Genomic DNA, 16,293 nt, shown 5'->3' on the forward strand with positions numbered 1-16,293 from the left:
TTGTCAGAGGACTGGTAAATATTACACCACTGCTTTTTAATGGAGGATCACAATTGTAATTTTCTTTCCAGAGACGCTCAGCTGGTATCTTACACTTCAGTGTTTTCAGTGTCAGGCAAATCCCCTTTATTTTTCCAGACTTTCAAGTTCATCAGTACTTTTTAAAATGCTCTTGCATTCTTAGAGCTTTGCACTGTTACTGCCATTTTCTCTGGGTTTTTTTTAACTTTGGTTGTATTATGTTTTAACCTTGTAATGTTTCTCTCATAAGGTATTTCAGGATGTCGATTTTTGTCAGCTGCCCAGAGACCACTGGCCATCAGAAAGTATAGCATATAGAATAAATAAATCCGTCAGGGAGCCTCTGGGCTGATGGGTGGTGCAGAAATGCAATAAATAAATATGTTAATAAATTACATATTTTAATAATCACTCATGATCTGAGCTCACCTTCAAACATAAATCAGGAGAAAAATGCATCATGATGACCACCAAACGTGGTTGTCTTGCTGCTCCCAACCCTAACATAAGCCCTGCTGCAAGTCTGCATTGGTAGACAAGCTATGTATGAAAACCTGTGCTACTTACACCTCAGTTTTTATGCATTCAGGGGCCCCATTTGATAAGGAATCCTGGTAATGTGGAAGGCACCCCAAGCCTGGGCATAATCAGTTCAGATGTTTGCACCAATGCAGGAGTATCCAGAGTCAGGGCCAGCAGTGCAATCCTGCTCTGTGACAATTATATGATTATTCATGAATTTCATGAAAGGAGGAGGCTATTGATCATTTTCAGTTTGTTTTGACTTTGTGGATTTCTATTATAACTGGAAATATTCCCTATTCCCAAATTGAATGAAGCAGGAAATAGGAACGTTTGCAATTCTTTCTAATAGAGAATGATGATCCCTGCTTATTAAGTTGTGAATTACAACACACTTACCACATTGCCTTTTTCAAAATCCTCAGACAAGCTCCTGGACTGAGGCTTACTGAACTGATAAACATATTAAAAGTCAAAAAGTTAACTGATTACTGTCTAGTTAAATCATATTAAAAATACACCCAGTTAATGAATTTTGGAATTTTCACGAAATAACTACCACCAAGAAAAAACAAACTTTAATGTCAAGGCATGTTACTTCTTCTACTATTAAGGCAGCATTTTGGCAGCAGATCAGGGTAATTTAGCAGACTGTCTCAGTCTAGCCAAACATTTCAATTTTATGTTCCTAAGCAAAATTAACTGTTTATTTTTCAAGACACCTTTTCTGATTGATTTTGACAGCGGAACAGGGCATTGCTGCACTAATTAAACATCTGGGATTATCAACTGAAAATTAATCTTCATGCTCAGCCTCTGTATTGGTTGAATGTCTATGCTCAGGAGACACCAATGAAATCCCAGCGGACATTCCAAGGGTTAGAAATGCCAGGCTCAGAAGGCTACTAATTTGCCTGACAGTCGTAACAGTGTCTGAAAACTAGTATAAACTAACCAATTAAACTAGCTTAATTTCTTTGGAAAATAAAAATAGATCAGATTTCAAGCTCTGCTCTTTGGTTCTTACCCCTACTCCCTTCTCTACTGAGAAGCAATTAATATCACTATACTCAAATGATCATACAAATAATTGAATTATACCATTGCAATTTTTAATCCTTTTGTTTTATACTAACCTGTTTTTCACAAAAGTCCTGATGCAGGGAAGAGCAAGACTAAATAACAGCTTGGGGCCAGGTTATCTGAATGCTTGCCTCCCCCTCCATATGTACCTTTCCAGATCCTGAGGTCATCTTTTGGGTCCTTCTCTGGGAGCTCCTTCCAAAGCAAAGGAGGTGGGTGGCTACAGGAGAAGGGCCTTTTCAGTTGCGGCATCTTGGTTTTGGAATGAGCTTCCCAAAGCGGTGCGCCTGACACATACTTTGCTTTCCTTTGGGGCCACGGAAAGACCTTTTTATTTCCCCAGCATTTTAACAGTTTAACTTTGTTTTTATATATTCCATTTTATTCTGCACCTCTGCTATGTTTCTGTGGTTTTGTTCTTTTAAATTCATTGTTGTGCCTGCGTCTTTAAAATTTTTGTTTAATTCTAACTTTTGTTGAGCAACTAGAGGGCCTCAGCTATTGGGTGGTATAAAAATGAAATAAATAAAGAAGGAAGAGGACTCTCCAGGAAAATATGGGCAGCAGTGCAAGTCTCCTCGACTTCAGTGTGGCTTCCTCCCAAGTCTGTTGCATCTTTACAGTTCCAATTCCAATTCCATTCCAGTTCCAAGTCATGAACTTCATGACTGCTGAGGAATTTGAACCAGGCACGCAGGACTACTCCTAAGCACATCTGTATACAACCAAAATCCTATCCAAGTTTATTCAGACCTGACCAAGCCTCACTTGGTTCCCTGGGATTATTACTGACAGGTAAATAAATGTACACATGACTGTAGCCTGATTTAGTTAGCCGTCCCAATTATTTCCCCTTTCAATTTGTGCCTGGATCTCCCAGAATCATAGCCCACCAAACTCTCCGTTATGCCACGGCTCCAGACACCGGTGCTTGTGTAATGAAGGGCACATCATTAGTGTGTGTGTGTGTGTGTGTGTGTGTGTGTGTGTGTGTGTGTGTGTGTGAGAGAGAGAGAGAGAGAGAGAGAGAGAGAGAGAGAGAGAGAGAGAGAGGGTGCGCGCGCCGGCGCGCGTGTTATCAAGGCTTAAAAATAATACTCAGGATGTATCGCCCCCCTTTTTTTTCTCCTGCGCTTGCTGTCGCTGACAGTTTCCTGTGAATCTGCAGCATGGTTGCCAGATGTTCCTCGCTTTTTTTTTTCTTTTTAAAAAGGGTTGTCCAAATCATGACAGCCTTCGCGCAACATATCTGATTCTTCCTGCGCCGCCCCCTCCCTACTTTTCCTTCGAGTGCACGAAGCCTCCCGAATGTCCCTTATGAAAAACAAAAACCGTGTTTAGCAATGCTGGTCTGGAGAGACGCAGCCGGCTAATGATCATGCCCCAGCTGATTCGAGCGCGCACGCAGGCAGGCAGGCACGCTCCCCCACCCCCCTTACTAACAAGCCTTGAGAGCAGAAGAGCTCTTGCTTGCATTAGACAGTGGACCCCATGGAAGAGTTGCCGCTGTTATTGTTCCTCTTAAGTTGTTAGACAAGATCGTGACAGCAGCGCAGGCAGGCTGCGACCACAAAGCTTGCCATCACTGAAGCTGCTGCTGCCCTCTCTCTCTCTCTCTCTCTCTCTCTCTCTCTCTCTCTCTCTCTCTGTGCGTTGCTAAATAATTGATTCCTCCTCCTCCTCGCTCGCTCGCTCGCTCGCTCGCTCTCTTCTCGCACCGCCTCCATCAGTCAGTCCCCAGCTTTGTCCGGCAGCTCTTTATTCCACACCCCACCCCCAGCTCACTTGCCTCCACCGTCCTAAAACGCATGATGGATGGAGAGAGCCAGCCCGGGAGCTCAGCGATCAGCCTCGTGCAATCGCCCAGCCGTTCCAATCGATCGCAGCACCAGCACTACCCGAGCCTTCCTTCCCAGCCCTCGCTTGCGTGTCGGCTTCGCCCCAGAAAAGAGTCGTCACACAGGCATTGCTGAGAGCTTTAAAAAAAAAAAAGAGTCAGGATATATTTGATTGCCAGGTAGACAAGAGGAAGGAAGTTGGGTGTTGTTGCTCTTTAAAAATTTTTACTCCAAAAGAAACCCTCTTTTCTACTTGGAATGCACTTTGCTAGAATTCACTTCACCTTGCTTTAGGGATCGTTTGGCTTAGGGAGCTGTAAAGAAGGTCAAAGTGGGCTGACGATGATATAAGACCTTTTGGTTGCACCGGTGGCCTGCTTCCCTCCCTTTGCTCTGGGATCTCAAGGAACAAAGGAGGGGAGGGGGGAACATGGAGCGCGAGGGGAGGGGGACGAGTGAGGATGATTCCGGGTTTGGCTTATCGCGCCTGCCCAAGGCAAAGCTTTTCAGTGTTATTGATCTCTGCATATTCACCCCCGTGGTCGTCGTCGCCAGGAGAGGTTTCCTGTCTCTGTGGAAACTCTCTTCGGATTCCATGTGTCAGAGCTCATCTGGGAAAGCAGTTCCTCTCCCAGAAATGGATTGGCCAGGGAAAACCGAGGCCGCTCTTCGCCAGCCTCCCATGCACTAATTTCATGTGGATGGATCGAACGCATAGACAACGCGTATACATCCATCGCACGAATCCGCTGCCCCGCTTGCCTTAGGAAAGAAAAACGCCGTATCCTTCCCTATACATAATTCCACCATAAAGAAGACACTAAGTTCCTTTTATCTGAGAACAAGGTTTTTTAAATAATTTTGGATCAGGCCACTATTACATGTTCAAAGAGGGAGAAGGCGATTCAGCAAAAGGCTCAGCAAACCTTCCTCTGCCCCCCCGCCCCCGACTCCTCCTCGCCAACCTAAAAGTACGGCAAAAAGAATAATTCCGTTTTGTAGCTCTTTTAACACCACCCAGGCGTTTAATTATTGCCACCCTGATTGCGTTTACATAGAAGTGTTCAACTTGTGGCCCTCCAGATGTTTCAGCCTACAACTCCTATCATTCGCCACCATTGGCTATATTGGGCAGGTGTGACGAAAGGCGTCGGATAACATGGGAAGGAGGAAGAAAGATGGGATACAAATATAATAAAAAATTCGGACTGTCCCAAGGCGCCCACTTTCGATTTACACACTTACTGATCCGGGGTTACCTAGGTTCACTCCTCGTCCTGCCCATTCAAAGATGATTCAAAGGGCGCTAACCAAAGGGGCGACGGTGATTCACGTCAGGACAGGTGATGTTCAGTGTGCGCCTTTAGTGGTCATTGGCAGAGTTACAAGGCTAAATGATCGCCCTTGTCCAGCCAACAGTCATCACAAACAGCACCTAGACTAGTGGGAAGAAGACTTACATGAACCTTTAAGATGCTGGATGAATAACAACAAAGCCAGCCCCTTCTGGGATCTAGCAAACCCTGCGAAACTGAAGCCGCTGCTTTTCTGGGAATGCAATGCTGGCGCAGCAACAATAGAAAAGAGGCGCGGAGAAAAGGAAGTTCGTCAGATTGCCGTTTCTACTGGCAAGCGATCTGGGAACCTTTCGCGGGGGAGATCGTGGCTGTCTCTGCATGAGTTGCTGTTCCGAGAAGGCGGCACAGTCGCCACTCCCCGCTTCCCTGTTCCTGGCAAGCCCAAGGGGCTGGAGCAGGGGGTGGGGAATCGGAGAGGCTCGCGCTCCCCAGCTCTCTTGTGCAATTCACGAGGAGGCCGACGGCGTAGCGTGGCTCGAGCCAGAGGTGGCGATGGGAGGAAGGAAGCAGCCTCCGCCAGCGAAGGGAGTTTCTTATTTGGGGGTTGTCGAGAGGAAGCTGCAGTAGCCGAGACAAGAAACTTCTTTTGCCCTGGAAAGGCCAGGGGCGGAACCAGCGCCTGGATGTGGTTTCTGCCACCCAGAAAGGAGAAGACGACAGCGTACACAGAGACATACGCACAAAGGCAGATTCGGATATTATTACTTGCAGCCAAGGCGCGCACACTGGCGTGAGCGCACGAGCAGGACTAGGATTCCCCTCCACTTCATCGCCTGGCGCTGGAGCCGAATCGGAATCGGAGTGTGGATTTGATAGCCGGTTCTTCGGGGTTGGGAAGGGTGTGTGTGGTTAGAAATTCACTGCGTGAATACCCTTCGCTTTCCATCCCCCCCCCCCCCCCCAACACGGCGTGCTGCTGCTGCTGCTTTCGCAGGGAGGCGGTGCGGTAGCAGCTGCTGCCTTTCCTGAGGATACGAGCGTTTTGTTTTTCTATCGCACCAAATTAAACCCCCAGTAAACCCCTTCATTAGCCAGGCAGGAGGGAGCAAGTAAGGGGCAGAGGCTTGGACTGGTAAGCGAGTGCCGTCTCTTTCTCTCTTCCTCTCTTCCTTCCACCCACCCCCGGTGTACTTTGCGCTGCTGCTCCTCCTCTCAAGGAAGTTTCCTCCCCCTCTCTTCTTTTTCTACCACCGCCGCCGCCGCACTTCCCCATATTTCGCTGCTTGCCTGCCTGCCTGCCTGCCCGCCCGCCCCAACTCCTCGCGGGGGAAGGGCTCTTACCATCACCCCCTTCTTTACAGCGGGGCTGGCTAGGCTGGGTTGGGCAGAGCGACCCGCCGGCCCCTGAGCGAGGCCGAATGCCGGTGGCAGCCAATTCGCACCCCCGCGCGGTGCAGCAGCCGGACTCGCGCCCCTTCCCCGCTTCCGCCCGCCTCCGGGACCGGGACCCCGCCAAGCACCACCACCACCAAGGGGCCGGCGGCGCCGAGGAGCGCCAGGAGCCCCACCGCCACGGCCAGGCCGGCAGGGAGGCGGCGGGGAGGGCAGGCGGCGGCGGCGGCAGAGCGGCGGCTCCTTCCGGCGCCCCTTCGCCGCCCCTTCTGCTCGCTTTCTCGCCGTCGTCCCCGCCGCTGCGCCCCGGCGGGGGCCCTTCGCCGCCGCTGGAGCCCCCCCGGACTCGCTCCCGCTCCCGCTCGGGGTTCTTCAGCCTCCTCGCCATGAACAGCGGCGCCACCGCCACAGCTGCCGCCGCCGCGCACTTCCAGCCGCCGCCGCCGCCGCCTGCCCCACCGCATCTCCATGGGCCGAGCCCGCCCGAGTTGGGCGCCCGCAGCCAAGGCAGAGGGAGCCCCGCGGGACATGGGCACCCCCGAGCCCCTCCGGGAGTCAGGGCGCCCGCGCCAGGTAATGGGATCCCACCGGGCTTGGGCGAAGCGAGGGGAGCGGGGCGTGGGGGGCGGGCTGCGAGCTTGGGGGGCGCACACGCCAAGGGGTCGGGAAACGTGAAGTAGAAACCGAGGGGCAGGCGTCGTGTGAAGGCAGAGGCTGGTGGGGCAGAAGACTGAGGCAGTCTTCGAGGGAAAGGGAGGTGACAGGATGTCTGTGGGGTGACTAATGAGAGGTGCCGAAGTGAGCTGCACGTGAGGATCTGCTTAAGTCCTGTAAAGACAAGGAAAAGAGGGTGAGCAAAAATCGGGACGCGGGAGGAAGAGACGTTGGGAAGGTCTTGGCAGCCGTGCACCTAATCATGTTTACTTGGAAGTGAAGTCCCACTGAGTTCATTGGAACGTAACTTCCTAGTGGAAGTGCTTTTAGGATTTTTTAGCCTAGTGTGATCAGAATTGCACCGCTGTGTTCAGGTTACTGTTCTGAAAGCCCTTTGATCGTTGGAATACCCTAAAATAATTTTCCAGCCTACAGGTTAATTGGTAGAAGCAGGACCTTCACTTTTGAAGCAAGGTGGCAATAAAACAAAATAGTGAGCACAAAAAAGGATGTTTTGGGGAAGATGAATAAATGAGACATGGGGAAACATGCCGAGGAGTTTAACACTCAACTCCTCAGTGCATTTACTTGGGGGAAAACAGGTTTTACGAATTGGGCAGTATTCTGGTTTCCCCCAATAGTTGATAACATGCTATACAATACTGCTGCAGGAGTTGTTTAGCCTGATTGCTTTTCCTCCTCAATATTCTTAGTTCCTTCATATCTCTTAGTATCAGTGTATGTGGGTATTATCTCCTAATATGAAGGACATTAAACAAGCAGTTTTCTGGTGGAGGGAAGGCCTTGGGGTTTTGGAGATTTTCTCTTTAACTACTCTGCTCCTGTCATTTTTTATTTTTTGGCGGTGCAACATGAAGTGGGGAAAGGGCTTCTGAATCTTAAGTATTGAACTTGTGTGGCTTTGTAAATCTTTGTGGACAAATAGAACAGAGTTGTGATATCCAACTGAAGCTGGGATATTTTGTCCCTGAGATGAGACAGTGTGCACACAGAAGTGAAAAAGCATCTGTCTCTTGGTGCTGGGAAAGGTGAAGAACCACTCTACTTGAAGGATTATAAATGAAATGAAGAAAAGTAGTGAACCTCTTCTGGGAAAAAATGCAACTGGTAATACTCAAAAGAGCTAAAACTTAGGTGTACTGGATAGTGTGGTCAGGCTCAGGATGGTAACATGATCATGAGAGAGGGAGACTTATTTAAATATCACAATTTCTGATGCTGGAGGATTTGAATGCCTGCTGATGATGAAAATTCTGAAGTGTTTTTGTCAGTAGATAAGAGGCTGTCATATAACATGTATTATAAAAGGGTATCCACAGGAAGTATACAAGCAATCATTTCTTGGCAATAGTATACTTTTTTGTTTTTTGCAGTGCTACAGGTAGAATTATGAGTCATGTTACTGCTAGGAAAACTTATTCTGAAATACCCCATCCGAATACAAAGTGGTGGTTTTGTCCTCTCAAAGCACCACTGGGTATATGTCTACTCAGAAGTACAGCTTGCTGAGTGCCTGGAAGGGGTGTAGCAGAGCACATATTTGGCATGCAGAAGGTCCTGGGCTCAGCTTCTAGAATCTCCTTTAGAGCTGGAAAAAGTTTTGCCTGGAATCCTGGAGGGCCATTGCCAGCCCTGTGTGCATGTAATGAAGACCCATCCATTTAAAAACCAATGGCTTGCTGTGCATGAGTGGGCACACTGTCTCCTATGTACCCCACATGATTTCTGGCTCTTCTGGAGGTTGCATAGCATGATGGCCACCATGTCTTGAGTATTCAAATAGGTGGCTGGCATACATCACATGATGCCTACTGTGGTTTAAATAAGCCACAGTGGGCTGCAGCAATCATGCAGACTGGCTCATTGTTTTGCATACGCCTTTTGGGGTGCTAAAGCAATGACAGGGTTTCACTAGCAGTAATTAGCAGAGTAAAACAATGTGTTCAGGGTTTTCCTGTATAATCTGGTTTTAAGGTAACAATGCAAATTTATACAAAATAGTAGTAATAGTTCCTTGAAACAATTGAGGTGCTGTGGCTTTCAGCCTGCCTGGAAGTCACACCCTTGGCCTTGGAAGTTCTTTAGTCCTAATTCCAGATGTGTGTGGGTTGGTTGTGATTACTCAGTAGTGTGAGAAAGGCACTGTAAGATCCCAGCCAGAGATGCTTCATTTATGCATCACAGTGACAACCTCTTCTTTTAAAATTAGCTCTCTGGTGCCCAAATGAGTTCTCTATCAGATCTAGACATTACAATATACTATGATGGGTTCATTGCCTAAAACAAATCCTGGGAGAGAGGTCCTAGAGAGTACTTTTTGCACTCACTGAAGTTAAAATGGTAGGTGCTTTTGTTAAATATCTGCCTAAGGTAAAAAATAGACAACATTAAGTAATTGCTTGTGAAAATATGGGTGTGCAAGTTAATTCTAAGAAGCTTCTGCTTAACTTAAAATGCACATACATCACACCAACCAGGTGAATTTGTGGTTGTGGGGATGGGGTTGATATGAAAGTTACCTGTCCAGCTTTCCGCAGTATCTTGTACACCAAGCATACACCACCCACGTCGTTATCTTTACATATCCTAGGCTGAACAATATTTGTGGGCTGTGCATATCTTTCAATGGGGCTAGCTATTTTTTGTTTATTTAAGCTGAATTCAGATAATCAGGGAAATGTAAGTACAGTTCTTTTTTCTTGAATTGGTTATGTGCTGTGCAGGTGATATCTGATATTGAATGTTAGGCCTGTTCCCTGGTATAAAGAATTATTTACAATATTCTTTGAGACAGCTTTTTTTGTGGGGAAAACTAACATTTGTATAACTGCAAATATTACTTAAGAATCTGCAATCTAAACATTTTGGCACATGCTTTGAAATATTCCATTTTATTTTTATTGAATGCTTATGAAGTCATTAAATGAAGTCATGTGGAATAAACAGCAAAATATGTGGCATAATTTGGAAAGTGTAGGCAGCATATTGTTTGAATGGTTCAATGTACAGTACTAAGGCTTTTAAAAATATTTAGTTATAGTAACTGACATATCTTGAGGCATGGCTAGTAATACTAGGGGAGAGATTACTTCCAAATAAGTGGAAATTTTCTTTTATATTGGGATGTAGTCTTTCTTTTCTCTTATCAGTTAGGTTTATTTCTTCATGGAGATGCTTGGCTTCAGACTTTGAAGAATTTAGACATGTCAGTTAACACATGAACAGTCCTATACTTGATTTCTTGGGAAATCCTACTGAGATCAATAGGATTACACCTAAGAAAGTGAGCATAGGATTATAACCTTAACAGAAAAGTAAGATGGATCTTGAGCATTCCTTTTAGTCTCAGAGACATTTGCTTTATTGGATTACATTTGATTTAATTCTCAGAAACTAATTGAATAGACTTCCAATTAATTATTTCTTCACTGGTGAGTAAACCAGTGGCGTATCCTAGCATATTGCTCAGCCTTGGTAGCCAGCCATGGTTTATGAGCACCTACTGATCTGTTCTATCCCCCTTATGAGGCCTCTTCACACTGGGCCTTAGCGATACAAGAAAGCAGCGAGAATCTCTGGCTGCTTGTGCCTGTGCCTGTGCCTGTGCCAGAGAACTTGGGTGAGGAGCAGAGTCCTGTCCAGCATGAAACGATAAACTCTTCTTGTGATACAGCAAGAACACAGAAGGTGTGTCCTCATGAGAATGAGACTTGTGGCCACTACTGGTGAGCACATTTATGGACTTTTGAAACTGATTCTGTTTTTTTCAACTTTGTCTCTACACTTAAAAGGAAACAGTGGCTATTTGGTAATCCCTTGCATTAAGGACATATGTATGCTTTTGAAAGAATGTGTCTTATACCAGTAACAGTAGTATAAAAGAGGGGATTTAAATAAGTTCAACATCTCTTGCCACTGAAATTCAGTTTTCTGTACGACTATTAATTCTGAAAGGGGCTTGTTCTCCTTTGTATCTGATAATGCTTCCTTATTTTTCTTTTTTCTTTAAGCTCTTTTGCTGTCTTTAAATAAGCAGATAGGTTGTGGGTATTGTCTACTGGTGGGTTCTTCTGACCAATATTCTATCAAAATGTTTCTGCCCAGAAATGCAAATGTACTTGCACTCTCCTTCCAAATCATTCACACTATCTATTTTAAGCAGCCCACAGGGCATGGTACTAAACTACTGCTGGTCAAGTACAAACTGTACAGTGGTGTGAGCATATAAAACGTCAGAATAGTTGTAGTTGTCTCCACTATGATTGTCATAAATTGAACTAAGTTGTTTTGCTGTGTGTATTTTTATGAGTGAAAAAGTCACATTTCAGTTATGAATGAAAAGTAATATCAAAATGGGGTGGCCACATTAGTCTGTGGTAGAACCCCCCCCCCAAAAAAAAAAGAGTCTTGTGGTAGCTTAAAGACAAATGGATTTATTACTGTACAAGTTTTCACGGCTCAGAGTCACTACATCATATAGATCTGTTGGGAGTATACTCTCAAAAGTTTTTGTTGTAATAAATCTGTTAGTCCTCAAAATGCCAAAACATTGTTCTCTGGTTTACATTGTAATTTAATATAACCATGTTAAAATATATACTTTTTGGTTTGTATTGAATGTTAGTCTAAGCCCTATTCATCCCAATGCATCTACTTTGGTTTCAACCCAATTCATCTTAATCTGAAATAATAAGCTTTCATCAGATAAAGTGAGCTGATACCTGTTTTTTATGTCAAAAAAGTGGACAAGTGAAAAAATGGTATCTTAATCAGATAATATTTGTAAAAGTGAAATAAATTACACACTTCTCTTATGGTGGACTTTGGCCAGGACCTAGGAAGTAGCACATAATTTCAGGTGCTAGGATCCAGGAGTTCTCACCTAATCTCCCAGTGATCATTCATTGATTCTCCTTGGGTGATGTTCTATTTCCCTTAAATACCTGAACTCTATAGTCCGTTCAGTTCTGAATATTTATGACTTTACCAGTCAAACAAAGAGGATATTTACTTTTGATTTCACAGAGATGCACCAACTACCAGCCATTTTTGGAAGATGCTAGACACTAATTGATCTCGTGACAGCATGTGGACAGACAACAAAGCACAAATCTATTAATTCCTCACTGCTTACTCTCCCATCCAAGCTAATATAATTCTGTAGTGATCAGGCAGGTGGCATGATCAAACTTTTAGATTAAGCTTGTTGTCTACAGGCTCTGTTTTGTAACTAAAGAATCTGTTTTATTAATTATAGTAATGAGTTAGTAGGTATGTTTGTTTAGGAGATGCCTGCATTTCAACATGGGAGAAATTCCAAGGAGGAATTAATCAGGGATATACCAGGAAAATATAATCTTGGTATTCATTTCACTGGCTCAGATAGAGGGTTATTTTGGCTCAAAGACCTGGACTGTCATATGTTCTCCATCAGAACCAACCCCCCCCCCCATGTGTTTGGTGTCCCATGAACTACCCATCAGTTCCTATAACTTTTTCAAGTTTTTGCAAAAATGGCTGAAATTGGCAGGAATCTTTCTGAGGGGATAGGTGCAGGAGGTTTTGTGCTTGGTGGTTTGAAGAGGTGTGTACATGTGTTTGTAAAAGCATGTTCCACATTTTCTATGGTGTTGTGTGCAAACTGCATGAGTGAGATACATGGGATGGAAATGTCCTGACAGGTTCCCTACATAGTTTCAGAAGGATAGGGGTAGGGCTTTTTGTTTTGTGGGTTGTGGTCACTGTAATGTTGTGTGACTGTTACACATTCATAAATATTTGGCCTGTTCTAATGACATGATATCCTACAATGGCCTGATTTACCCATGGGGTTGTCATGTTGTCCCCATGGATGCCTAGCTTGCTATGGCATGTGAACTGAAGTAGTAGATTTTATTTGAGGATTAGATAATCCTCAAGTAACCATTTAACAAGCCATGGGTTATGTGAGTCTTAGTCTTCAGCAGTATGTGTCTGTGCATGTCCACATGTTTGTGTAAGGAAACAGAAACAAAATTGAGCGCTATGCAGTAGCGACTGATCTCAGTGCGGTTACAGAAATAACCCAAAAGTTACCTTGACACTTTAGAGTTCTCAAAAAAAGAAGGGTAGCTCTGAAAACTTACTAGCTGAAAACACTGAAAAGCTTAACATTCATCAAAAGTTCACTATCATTGAAAGGCTTTTATTCATCTACACTTGACTATCAAATGGTGTGGTGAAAGGTTATGGGAAGCAAACTTGCTAAGCTATTTTGGTTTGAAAGCATTCAGTCTGAAGGATCTGTGCTTATGTTTGAATTTACAAAACCCAGAATGTGAATGTTCTAAACCACATAAAATGCTGTGAATGGAAAGATGCTGGTTCATAGCAATCTTGACAGATGTTGTACATTTTAAGCAGTGTGAATTTGGAGTTGGCACAACATTGAAAAATCGCCCCGGTTTTAAAGCACTCAGTTGGATCCAGACTTGGTCGGGTTTAGATTGATTAAAAGCAATGGAACAAGTTGGTCATTGCTAACTTGTCCTATTGATTTCAGTAGGTCTTTTCTGAGCATGACTCGGTCTGAATTGAATCCATTCTGTTTTTTGTCATTGAAAAGAGGATACTGTGCCTTTATGGCAAGAGACTTTCTTAAGTTTGACTTTCCCAGCAGTGTAAGTATCTGGACTTCTCGCCAGCATTGCGATCCCCTTAAACTACCAGACTGTTTTCTTAATTTTTTAATGACTAAGTACAGTCAGTGCCTTGACAGTTTTAAAGAATTGTGATGGATTTTCTTTACATGCAAACTGGACATCCATCTCCAAAGAGTGCCTCATCTTAATATATTAAGGGTGCAATCCTATATATATTTTAACCAAAATAAGTTCTATAACACCTAGCACTTATTTTTGTCTTAACAGGCTTTAGATTGCAGCATAAATTAAACTGTGTCATCCAAGTTCTCACTAAATTACAGTGCCTGGGATTGTGCATAAAGCTAATCCATCTTATGACTGCTGAAATTTGAATTCTCACATTGTGCACAATGATATGGGTAGAAACATTTTGGAAATTTAAGTTTGGGGGGCATTTTTTATGCTTTATTTTTCCAAGGATTTTTTATTACATAAATTCATTAGTAATTATGAAAGGATGCCAATTGCAAATAAAATGTTGGGCAAGCTTGGCAGATAAAAAATAAGGTTAATATTCCTGGCAGTGTACAATAATACATATGTTATTGTAATAAGTATATGTTTATAACTATATGTGACTATTATTGTTTATTAATCCCATGATTTGCTACCATTATGTGGGAATGGGTCTAAATGCGAAATGGAAATAATAGGTAGTGAGAGCAAAATGGAAGGTGCCTTAGTGGAAAAGTTTTGAGCCCTGTTGAAATAGTTGAATGGTTGGTTGTTAGTACATCATGCACAGTTATTCAGGTTTTTATAATTAGTTAGTGTAGCCTTTCCCAGCCTGGTGGCTTCCAGATGTGTGGACTATAATTCATAGCATCCCTAGTCAGTCATGCAGGCTGTAGAATGCTGAGAGATACAGTCTAACAACACATCTGGAGGGCACTAGGTTGGGGAAGAATGAATGTGTATGTCAGCAGTTTTCGGCATCTTTTTTCCCTCTTATATTTAACTATATAAGGGAAATACACGACATTGTCTTTAAATTCTAATAAGTGTTTTATATAATACAACTTCTAGTCATATTAAGTATGTTTAAGATTCCTCCCTCAAATATTTCAGGTCAAACACTTGTGCTGCATCGGGACAAAATATTAACATGTAACTTTGTTTACTGTGTAGAAGTAAAACAAACATGCTAAGTTGGATCACTTTCTAAGGTGATCTAGTGACCCAGGGTAAATTAGCTTAGTGACATTTGCAAGCCTCCCCCCCCCGCCCCCCATATCACTGGTTGTATGAACTCAATAGTGCTAGCAAGCCATTAGGAGTGAACCCAGAACTTTTTTTTCATGTGTTGCTTTATCAGGCTGCAAACCTGATTTTTTTTTTAACCCTTTCTGTCCAGCCACTCTGCATGCTAGTAACATGAGAATTAGTTGATTGTCAGCCAGAAAAACCCTGGGAAGGGCAAAAAAAGCATGGGTATAGACTATGGTTTAGCATTACTGTGAACCAGGGTAATGCTTACTGTATTTAATTTAGCTAAAGTGAGCAGAAATAAACTTGGTACTTTTGCTTGCTAATTAGTAGTTCTCTTAGTGCTTCTGAATACTTTCAAATATCCTAAAATTGCATTTAGCAAAGGAATTGTCCTTTTTTCCTTTGGAAGAATGGGATATTGTTTTAATAAATAGATGGGTTACACAAGGATGGATCTGGCTTTAGTTGTGCTTGGAGTAGACCCACTGAAGTAAGTGGGACAAATTTGTTTTAATTAATGTGAACTTCAGTGATATATAAATATGATCAAATCTGGATCCAGTTGGCTTTGGCCTTCCCAGTTAGCAGGGTGCCGGACAAGATAAGAGTCTAAATCTGATCTTTCAGGGCCCTTACATACATACTTGTACGTGTGGATGAAACATCACGGAACTTTCATATGTCTTCTTGCCACCTCAAATGTAGTGCATTTCAGTGAGTCAGTTCACTCACTTTGCTGCCAGTCATCTGCTTAGTAATCAAATGATTTATGTTGTATACAAGTGTGAACTAGTCCAGTTATCTTTATTCACAGCTTCTCTGTCACTAGAATTTCCCTCTTGGTTTCGATAAGTCATTGTAGTATGGAATGGCTTGATGAATTTAATTACACTTACTCAAGTTAGTAAGGGATTGTTAAGGTTTGGGATGCCAGAGGTTTGCAGCACTGCCTTTTAAATATAAGCAAAATAGTGGAGAATGAAAGATGGCAAATGGTTGAAATAATTTATAAGTTCACCTCATGTATTGCTAATCATGTTACCAGTTTAGGGAGCATGCTTTTGCAAATGAAAGGCTGTGACTGAGACTTTAGGCATTCTGCAGATGTAACATAAATTGCGCTGTTAAACTAGCTATGCCTATGAATAATAAAATCCGCAGACAGACAAGTACTTTATAATTGAGGGGAAGATCTATTTCTGTATGCTATATTAATATGAAATATTGGGGAGTGAAAGGGAATTGTTCATTTTGCTCTGTATATATTGGGATTTCTCTCCTTGAAATATTCACTGAAATGGCACAAGGCGGTTATCTAGCAAGGGTGCTGTGAGTCCGGAGCTCCTATTGATTTTAAATGGGGGTTAGGATCCATTAGTTGGCTGAATCAGCCTTGAGGCAGTTGAAGAGCTAACATCCCTTCATGTTATGCTGTATTTTGAGGCACAGGAGTAGACATCTGTGTAGCTGGAGTCCATCTGGATATGGCACAAAGTCAGCAATGCCTTAGTTAGAAATTAGGCATGAATGATTTGGTGGTGCTACTCTCTGCCACAATTTCTATATTTAAAG

The 16,293-nt window shown here is 43.5% G+C and overlaps 1 protein-coding gene across 1 annotated transcript in view; it reads left to right on the top strand.

Annotated features, from left to right (window-relative positions):
- The first annotated feature begins 6,450 nt into the window (after nucleotides 1-6,450).
- RNF38 (ring finger protein 38) overlaps nucleotides 6,451-16,293 on the top strand; it is a 104,188-nt gene continuing 94,345 nt past the window's right edge. Inside the window, exon 1 of the mRNA XM_044444047.1 lies at nucleotides 6,451-6,727. Coding sequence (XP_044299982.1) covers nucleotides 6,541-6,727 — 187 coding nt within the window. The 5' untranslated portion in view covers nucleotides 6,451-6,540. The remainder of the gene's footprint in view (nucleotides 6,728-16,293) is intronic.

This window comes from Varanus komodoensis, unplaced genomic scaffold (genome assembly GCF_004798865.1).
Source record: "Varanus komodoensis strain SLA01 unplaced genomic scaffold, ASM479886v1 scaffold43, whole genome shotgun sequence".
NCBI lineage: Eukaryota > Metazoa > Chordata > Lepidosauria > Squamata > Varanidae > Varanus > Varanus komodoensis.